This window comes from Diadema antillarum, unplaced genomic scaffold (assembly GCF_040938485.1).
Source record: "Diadema antillarum isolate AM-2024a unplaced genomic scaffold, OU_Dant_1.0 seq00001171_RagTag, whole genome shotgun sequence".
Taxonomy (NCBI): Eukaryota; Metazoa; Echinodermata; class Echinoidea; order Diadematoida; family Diadematidae; genus Diadema; species Diadema antillarum.
In genome coordinates, this window is record NW_027271974.1 from 41,289 (window position 1) to 51,838 (window position 10,550).

Here is a 10,550-nt window from a genome sequence, read left to right on the forward strand (position 1 = left end):
TTTCGTGCAGGTTCCCTCCGTATTCACCGATAGTCCTTACTATTTCTATTTTAGCTCATATAGGGAATTCATGATCAACTATGTAAATCACGTGTGTCTATATGTGTTTGTATGTGGTGCTGTACATGTACTATACTTCTGTAATATATTATTACTGTTTCCATTTGTATCAGTGCTTCAAGACATTTTTCCTTTTTGTACAAAATAAATAATTTATGCTACTTTGCAATCATTTTGTATTATTTGGATGTGGAAGCAAATGAATGAAATAAAATGAACTTAATATGTCTACACCATGCAGGGCCTTTCCAAACACTCATTATATATACCTGTGTCCTTCTTTATTCTTGAATTGAGTTTGATGATTCATCTATCACCAATTGCAGATAAATATCTGTGCTTAATCATGTTAATTCAGTCTTACAGAAAAGGCAGAAACTACTCTTTGTGATTTATATACATGTACTAATTTGAATTTATTTCTTTACATTGATATCAAAACAGTGCAATATATACGCCGAGAGAGATCATAAATATTGTAACATAAATACAGAACATAGTAGACGATCATGAACAATGAGCATGGCAACGTTAAACATATTTTGCGATGCCTGTGCAATTAGCTTTATACTTCTGAAAGACGTCATTCAAATAGGAAATATGAAAACATTGGTATGAGGTCCATATAGAAAGTCGCTGGAGATTCTATTTTGTTACAAAGTCATTCGAACTACATATATCTTATAGTCATCCATTGTACAATGCGTAAGGATTTTATTATAAGTAAGCACTTTTTGGTAGTTCGAAAAGAAAGAAGAATGCTTTCTGAGGTCAGATTTGCAACTGTGAGAACAAGTGTAGGCCTAATGCCTAATAACCGTTGTTTTTCCCCCTTCTTCTTTAGCTGGCAAGGTAGCCCTACTTGTATGCGGGGTGAATGTAACAATTATGATGTAACACTAACACTGTATTCTGCTCTGTTGAATACAGATAAAAATCAAAATTAGAATGATAATGCTAATATACTGAGATGGTATTACAATACTTATTTTCGTTGTTTATACAGTTTAGTAAGATCAGGAGAAACGACTGAGAGAGAAAAAAACATCTTAAGAGTAACCCGATTGAACCAACGAGTTCCCACCACTAGTTCAAGTTCAAGTTCAAGTAGTGGTGGGAACTCGTTGGTTCAATTGTACACTTGCGGAGATATTTTGTATTGGGGCTCCTTTTCTATCTTATTCCCGCCCAGAAACTGGCCTGATTAATATATATATCGCACTGCTTGTATGGGCCTGAATGAAGATAATAATACTGTCGAAGAAGAAATCGGCGAAGTTTCCCTGATGCTCTAGTATTATATAAATGCAAAAGCGTAATGATTGCAGCTAACCACACAGTGCTGGTTCCAACACACACACACACACACACACACACACACACACACACAAACAGTTTCTTGTAGGTTCATTATTGTACATGCAGGATAGTGTTCGAACTTGTGTGTTGACGTTTTGCTCGCTCCTAAAACAGTTTAGACCACGCCGCGATGATGCTGCTTCCTGCCATTCCGGCAAGTGTCAAAGCGGCGGTAGTCGAGCCTGCTCCAGCAGCTTGCAAGAGCGCCACCACGCTACCAGCAGCAACACCGCCCCCGTTGGCCGTGGCGGCGATGGACATCATCGAAGCCGCCCAAGATCCTGCCGCGATTCCACCTGCTGTAAAGCCGACGACGGGCAAAATCACCGGTCCAGCCACGTAGAGAACGGCACCCCCCGCTACGCCCGCCAGAGTACTGGTCGACAGCGGAGAAGCTTCGCAACTGTTCATGGAGAGGAAAATACAGTTCATACTAGGGGAACATTGTTAAACCTAGGACCTATGTTTAAAACACGACAACTGAATTGTTATAATAGGGTTCTCACTATAGGCTTATCAGGGTAAAAAAACCCCACATAAATATAACGAGATGGGACCTATGGAAAAGCATTAGTATTTTGTTATACAAAATTTATGAGGGCTTGTGCTATAATGATCAATCCGACCTCTTTATTATTATGTCCACTCATCAAAGGTACGATTTTAATAACTGTGTTATTGATGGCATGCGGTTGCGATAACCATCCCGTAAGTGATTTTGTTGTTTGTTGTCGTGGGTGTTCTTGTTGTTGTTGTTGTTGTTGTTAAGGGAAAACTTGCACTATCAATTACGTTTCTGTAGTAAATTGTTCAAATATTTCATAGGATAGAACGTATCAGTGACAAAAGCCTGAACGTGTGTATACGCGCTATTCATTTAAAAGTGAGTTCGTACACTACGAGTTTGTAGTCTTAAAGGAATCGTATAGTTTTTTGGTTGAGACCTAACTTTAGGTTTGTAATATTTAGGGGTGAGATAATGAGAAACCTCTTACGAAATATGAAAGAGCATGTTCTTCCTCAAGGACAAACGTTTATTTGATGAAAATTGGTTTTGAAATTCAAAACACTCCGATTCTAATAAGAGGTGGGACCACCTTTTATCACGATTGCTTTGTATTAATTTGTTGTTGTTTTTCGTTATGTCTTGGCCAATTTAAAACCGATTTTCATCAAATAAACTTAGAATTCCTCATAGAATGGTATGCTCTGTTCTACATTGTATTTCATTTAAGTGGCTTCTTGGTATCTCGCAAAAAGTTGGAAGCCGAATCCTCATCTCCACCAATACTATACCATCCCTTTAAGATGTTTCTTCAAATGCTAGTAATATAATTCATGCTTCAAATTGTTTCTTATTTCAACCGACTGGGAATTTTTGCCTTTCATCCGCGTAAGATAAACACCGATTATTTGGTATTTTTAGCAATAGTCATGATAAAAATCATGGGCATTCATACCATCGAGTTGGACTCGCACTAACGACCTTTTGTTTAGGAAAGAGTCACATAATATTGCGTGCAGCAGCTGGGTACCAATGATTTTACTACGTATTTATTCAAAGTAGTGTTTCTTGATTCGACTCAAGTGGCAAATTGCCCTTCATCAATATTAATTTACAAACGCTCATTATTCTGTGTATTAGTATACGGTATCTTTGATGATGGGCAAACATGAAATCTATTTGGACTTAAAAATAGAAAATAATTAAATTTGATAATGGCATCTCCATACATACGTATCTGAATAACTGCAACTGATTTTACTTCGGTGATTAGACCAAATATACCTATAGAATATGGTTTTCCAATTAAACACACCAACAAATACGGGACAAAATGTCCCGTACGTAACTCCCATACTTAACACGTCATAAAACGATATTTCTTTATGAGAGTCTGAAAATTAGAGCTTTTTGCCAAAACATGACATCAAAATTACATTTGATACGCTTGAGTGTTGGGACTTTTATCACACTGATGGTTGCAAGTTGTTTTAGTGAACACTTTCTGAGGATGTTCCATTTATTTTTGGTACATGTACCATAATATGGAACGGCGCATATTACATTCTCTTCTAAATTAATAATATCGTCAAAGGTACTTTTTCACGATCTGATTACTATGATTATCCTTCGATAGGTATATAAAGCGCGCGTTATCTTGGACTATTGCCCTGAACATTCAAAACTACCTTTAACTCAACTTTTTAAAAAGAAGAAATAGTCTGGCTTCTAGACCATCTGCCTGTACTACTTTGCCTTCCATATCAACTCCCCTAACAACAACCAAAGAAGTAGTAGGTTGAACTGGATGGTCATATCCAAAGAGTGTAGAAGCGCAAGCAATGCACAACGAGCGAGGATACTCTTTGACCCGCTGATCTCTAGAGATCAGTGCATAACCGCAACAAATAAAAAGGCGACGACTTCGCCTCGGCCGTTGAGGGCGCATTCTGCTGGAAGGGATTAGGTAGCATCGTTTGGAGCACAACTCCAGTTAATTATATTGTTATAAGACAGTGATATGATTAAATTTAGGATAAGGGTTCAGGATTAAGGTTAGGGTTGGCCTAGGACACCGACATCAACCCATTACCCTAACCCTAACACTAATCCTAAAGCCACCTAAGTCTAATCATTTTACTTATACTTGTATATCAATTACCCTACTGGACTTGTGCTCAAAACGAGGCTAGCCACAAACTACAGTTGGCAAAGGATCTGGAAAGGAATAGGCATAGAGGGAGACATCTCAATTCATCACCCAGTCTGATTAGTGAAGTAAATGGCCTACACCATATTCTATTCTTTTCTTTTTTCTTTTTTTTTTTCGTTCAAGGTACTTACCATGTCAATATCAGGCTAAAAGCCAGTGACGCAATGATCGAATTCTTCATTCCGAAAGCCATGGTACTGTAAACTGACAACCTGTGAAGAAAGTGTAGATAAATAAAGCTCACTCTTTGCCAGGGATGGGAAAACAATGAACCCCGCCCACCCCTGCCCATCCACCATTCTCGGCGCTAATGTACATTCATATTCAGATATCTCAAATTCTCAGAAACCTAACAGCATCAACATCGCAGGAAATACTCAATAGTTTATACTTTTAGTCACTCAAGTAATTTTGAACCAAGTTAGTTCTGGAATAGTTAATATCGATGCCAACTTGTGCAGTGGCGTATACAGAAGGGAGCGCAACCGGCCTACGCCCCCCCCCCATTTGTTTTTCTTTGAAACAAAAGAAATAAAAAGAGAAAAATGAAATGAAACCCGGAAGTGGCACCAAAAATATTAGTTGCGCCCCCCCCCCCCCCCCCCTTACAGAATTCCTGGATCCGTCCCTGTTGTGTGTCGGCGCTCACATGCATAATTTCACTCTCCGCGAATTTCACGGCGCACGCCTTACGTGACTGTCCATAGCACACAATCAGATTGTCTTTACTTCACGATGAGCCTGATGCGGCAAGACTACGAACAGTGACAGCGGGCCGGCGAAGCATGCTTCGACTATTCGTAGTCTCGCCGTATCAGACGTATGTTTACAAAGACAACACTCTCACAACAAAGACAATAGCTACTCCTCCGCCTAGATCATAGGCTAGGCTCGGTCGATCGATTTCTGCAGATGCACATTGCGGACTTGTTAGTATTTTCAGACACTTCCTGGCAGACAAGCAGCGCGCGAGGCCTTCGTCCAAAGGCTAGTAAAGAGTCGGTGAAATTCTTTCCATGTGTGGGCAGTGCAGGACTTGTTACTTTTTAAACGTTTGAAGAGTTGCTTTGAGCGGTGACATGCAAGTTCGACATCAGCTTCAAAGGCGGATATAGCTTTTTCTTCGGTGGGGGCGGTGGTGGAGGAGTTTTGACCCAATGACAATTCTCTCGCCGATTAATCAGCTAAATAAGCTCCCCCCCCCCAAAAAAAAAAAAAAAAAAAATCTTCACATATGTTTTTGTCACTCTTCTCCCCAAATCGCCAGACCAAACAAACAAAACAAAACAAAATAAAACAAAAGTGTTCACATTAATTTTGTTGATGCCAATTAATTTTAGCGACGCAAGGGGAACCGGGGTCATTGTAACATGTTCGGAGAACAGAATTGGTTCAAATCAACTAGAGTGATTGGTGATATTACCCATTTTCTATAAAGATAGTGCAGTCTGGTAGAGTGGTATTCCAGACATTTCATAGATACGTAAGTAGGCATACAATTTATTAGAGCCCCCCCCCCTCTCCACTAAACCTAACCCAACTTTGGAGTCTTATAATCATCAGCTTCATGAAAAGAAAATACAACAACAAAACAAACCACAAAACTAATCCATATTTAATATGTTATACTTCAGCGAACAGAATGCATTCACCCAAAAAACAACCGAGGAAAGAAAATGAAGTCCTATGAAATAAACTCACAAAGTTCAATTACACGTTTTGGAGAGTATAGTAGGCCTACAGCAGGGGTTAATGAGATGGTTTAATTCTCGCCTTGATGCGCACCATCCTTCTCGATCCTCAAAATACATGTTTAGTCAACATTGATTAACGTTTCCAAAATATATTTGTGTCTCATCTTCTACCGAAAGCAGTAAACCGGTAACTGTGTATACAAGTGCCAATTTAGGTCATTATGGATTATTCGAGTATAAACGCAATCGTGGTGTTATTTTATAGTACGGACGTGTGCTTACCTTGGGCTGTTTGGTTCAAACTTCGAGCAGGAAGTTCTTGAAATGATGTCAAGTCGATGAAACGACTTGCTTCAGCAGGCAAAACATAACAGAGCAACCAACAGTAGTCTCTCCTAGCTTCCAGGAGCTCGCCCGGCTCTTTATATACTCGGGACTCTAAGAACGTGTGGGGAAAACCCACTAGATGTCGTTGCGCAACGAATTTGACTTCGCGACCGCCGTGCGTCGGGATAATACTAGGTGGACATGTATTGCGAAATACTAGTACGGGATTCCCCAAAGGCGTTACACCACTGTCCTTTATCTGACCTCTTGATTTCGTCCTGCGCACTGGGCCAAGGAAAAATATTAGTCTTTTGTCGAGGCCCTTTAGCTGTATGGTGAGGAGAGCGCAGCTGAGTGAGTTCCGCTGTCGCGCTTCGCTCGCTCCATCATACAGCGAGAGGTCCTTGACAAAAGGCAATAAAGGACAAATAGACAAGAGGGCAAAGGACAAAACGGAATGTAGCGGCATTTGCAACGTCCAATATTATGGATCAGCGGCCCTTTTCCCCCCACGCTTGCGTAATAAGCCCTTTAAGACAAAATAGATTACTAGTAGTTGAGTACACGTGTACAATAGCGAGACAACAATAGGCCTACACTGTTCATCTATGCAGAAATTAGGTGATAGAGAAGGAGTGGAATCTCCGCCCAATTTGTGCAAATTTATGCGTAGGTTCTAAGCATGACAATTACGAGTGCAGAACATTTCACTGGCTGTGATGTTCCATGCTCCAAGTAGCTCTTCCATAGCTTTTTTTAAACTGGAGACCAAAGAATAGGCTGTTGATTTAAGACAATTTTAAGCACTGTGTAAGGACAAAAGTGAAACGGGTTGAAATCACGTGCGGATACGAACTTTCTGGTAACAGGTTACGGCAAAAATATGTTTAGTTTGTCTTCATATCCTCTTGCTCTTATCTAAATAGTAAGAATGAAAAAGGGAAAAGTTGTATTTAACAAAAAAATTAACATTATTTTAACCATCTTGCACACATTTCTGCATAATTTTGTTCTCCAGGACAAGGCTGAATGTGAAATCTTTGTGATTATCTAGTGTGTGTTTCTACAACAGTAGCATTCATACAGGTAAAGAACTCCGATTTCCATGTTTGTTTATTTGTTTGTTTTTTGTGTGTGCGTGTGCATGTCCTTTTCTCTATACGGATCGATACACAGTAGCTGCTGGCATAATGTCTATACAGAGCAAATCAAAATGTACAGTATAGGGTGTGCCAAAATCTCAAGTATACTATATATATACTATATGTAGCCCAGATGGCTACTAGCATATATGATAAAGAAAAGAATAGAATAGGATAGACAGTTAAAGAGAGCAGAAGCATTATAATTGTTTTCCAAGTCACCCTGTGACGTCAGTATGAATCAGTCTTTTCCCCTTCTTGGAGTTTATGAAACCCTTTATTTTGCTTCCAGCTAGACTTCCTTTTTTTTGTCAATTCTCCCCTCCCAAGAAAAGTTATTGGTCCTAGGAATTTATGAGTTTGACATTGGCTATTTTCCCCGCTAGTGGTCAGTTCCCTGCACTCTCCGTCCCCAAAGCCCCAGTCCAAATTATGGGAATGACGTGTTTTTGCCCTCTGATCCCTAAACATGAATGACCCTCGCTGGTCTAGAAGGTCGTTCTCCGGCAGAACTTCTCCTTTATTTTGATGTACTTTAGTGCATTGGGTCAGACAGGAATTCCAAAGACAAATTCAGGGACAACAACCCAGAAAAATGATGACGATGGTGTTGGATGTCATAAGGACACTAACATTCGTTTGTTTTATTATTTTGTTATCCAAGAAACAATAAAGTCTTGACCAGTAGTTACAGAGAACAAGGAAATAAAGAAACTAAAAGACAGTGGGCGAATATATCAGAAATTGAGATGAATCTGAGAAAACGGAGTTCCACAGAAACAAATGGGAGGAGCTCATGGAAGATCTGACCAATAAGAAATTAATTTCCAGTGAAGATCACACCCCAAAATAAGATTTAGCCAATGAAATACTTTTAGGGAAAGGATGCCAATAGTAAATTTGTTATAAAAGACTATGTTTGAGGAGAGTTAGATTATTGATAGAAGAGAGGGGACACAACAGAGGAGCTGCGTGATTAGAGAGACCGGCAGATAGAGAAGGGCCATGAATAGTTGGAGACCACATCTGAGATAGAGTTAGGAGATCCCCTTCCTTATCCATCATGCTCCCCTCCATAAACTAAACTCTATCAACGCTGCGAATGTGACGAGGATCTTGGTTGAACTGCCCAAGAGTTAACTGGTTGACAACGACAAGTTGGGAAACTTTACACCACGACAAGACAGAACTTTGGTTTACACCAATCTGGGGTGTAATGAACTCCAAATAGTCGACTGGTACGTGTCATCAGAGATGTTAAAGCGTCCTGTCAGGTTGCCTTAACGTGGACGGCAATGGTGACGAATCGTTTAAGGAAGCAGTGAAAGCAGACCGGTTAACAGACGCCCCAGCCCTTGGACGAGCTCGATCGACATGCAGGCGAGAACCTCATCCCGCGACCATGCCGACGTCGAGATAAGTGGCCACACCCATTAACATCATTATATCCCTACTAACGAAACCCCTCCCCTTCCTTCCCTTAAGAAGTGTTAAAGAAGTAAAGGTCTCCACAGGTGTAGAAGAGTTAAGCGATGTGATGTGTTCAATTGTATTGTAAGAAAAGAAATTTATTTGTAATCAAGTATCTATATTTCAGACCTACGAGAAGGCAGGTCGGTGAATAAATATGCTGTTAGCAGCATTGACATTATCCCTGTAAATTCTATCCTTCTCCCGCATTTTATACTCACTGTTGTTGTGAAGCAATATTAATCTCTAACTTTTGATAATTTGTTGACGATTGGTGTCTATGTGATTAGCTAACCCCCGACCAGTACAGAGAGAAGCTAACAGACCAGACCAAAATTTATCCGCCTCTGTACAACATTGGTCGGCCCCTAGAGACAATTAGGGGTGTGGGGGTTGCACGGAACTCACGACCTTCGCGTTATCAGCACGATGCTCTTTAGTACTTTGTTTTAAGTGTAAGAAATATACGTAGAGTGCACCTCTGAATTGGTACAGTGTATGTTAAGTTCTTAAATCATTGTTGTTTTATCCAGATATTTTGATTTAGTTTTTATTCATTGTGGCAATATGGCAAACATGAAGGGTGACTGTACTGTGTACGTTAAAAATCTCCCAGAGAAATGTGACAAAGATCTGAATGATTTCTTTAAAATGGACGTAGTTGAGATTTCCTTTGGGAAAGATTCGTTGACGGGTGAGATGACTGGGTCTGCATACTGCAGCTTTAAAACTGCACAGGATGCAACCCAGGCACTCGCCCAAAACGGCAAAGAATTCAAAGGAAGAAAAATAGAAGTATGTGAGATACCCCGTTCCGCTCTTTTCTTAAGAGCAACATCCCCACCAACCCCCCAAAATGCCCCGTCCCCTAGTCCTAGCACTGCCCCCGTAATTCTCCAAAACAGTGCACGGCTACCAAATTTTTCGGGAGATACAAAAAGGGGAGGATCTGACGTCACATTCGAGATGTGGAGGTATGAGGTTGAGTGCCTCCAGAAAGACCATGATAATATGTCCCTAGGGTTGATTGTTAGAAAGTCACTGCGTGGGGAAGCAGACCAGACCAAAATTTATCCGCCTCTGTACAACATTGGTCGGCCCCTTGAGACGAAAAGGGGTGTGGGGGTTGCATATATATATATATATATATATATATATATATATATACATATTGACATCAAATCTTGCACATTAATAGACGTGGCTGGTGTTGGGTAGCACCCCTTTAATCATCGAGCTTTCGGGCGAAAAGCCCTTCTTCAGGATCTATACAGTCAATGACAACAACGTATAAATAAAATCAACCTAGGTATAAAATCATACTAAACTCAACTAGCCTCATATACTATACATTTCAAAATATACTCAACATAAAACATACCTCAATTCAGCGCATTTTATAACAAAACACAAATCAGCATACTATTACTAAATACAATCGCAAAACAAAACTTACTGTGTTGGTGCTGAGTGTGGTCTTGTAGTGTTGTCTGTGTGAGGATTGTGGTCGGGTGTATCTTATATGTATTTGTGTATATGGGGGGGGGGGGGCGTTCCTGTACTAAGGCTCGTTCTCAATAATCAATCAAAAACTACCAATACTCAAAAATTTTCACCATCCAACAATACAAAAAAACTTCCAAATTACCATTACAATTTCTACATATTAATACACCTCTTGTAATACATACAAACATACATATCCGCATACATAATATAATTTATACACATGAATCTATTTATCCAAGTACTTACATACTTACAACCACGTTACTTTAACT

The 10,550-nt window shown here is 39.9% G+C and overlaps 1 protein-coding gene across 1 annotated transcript; it reads right to left on the reverse strand.

The window, feature by feature from the left end:
• Positions 1-477: 477 nt before the first annotated feature.
• Positions 478-4,340, reverse strand: LOC139744407 (interferon alpha-inducible protein 27-like protein 1). The gene is made up of 2 exons (XM_071654846.1): positions 4,268-4,340; positions 478-1,822 (listed from the first exon to the last, which is right to left on the reverse strand). Exons 1-2 carry the CDS (start codon positions 4,327-4,329, stop codon positions 1,525-1,527), a joined length of 360 nt encoding a protein of 119 aa, XP_071510947.1. The 5' UTR covers positions 4,330-4,340; the 3' UTR covers positions 478-1,524.
• Positions 4,341-10,550: the final 6,210 nt, after the last annotated feature.

What these genes read in the sequence shown, in the direction of transcription:
- LOC139744407 (XM_071654846.1), bottom strand. Translation starts at nt 4,329, where the DNA reads ATGGCTTTCGGAATGAAGAATTCGATCATTGCGTCACTGGCTTTTAGC. An exon ending in TTTAGCCTGATATTGACATG is followed by an intron (nt 1,823 to 4,267) that starts GTAAGTACCTTG and finishes CTCCATGAACAG; the next exon opens with TTGCGAAGCTTCTCCGCTGT.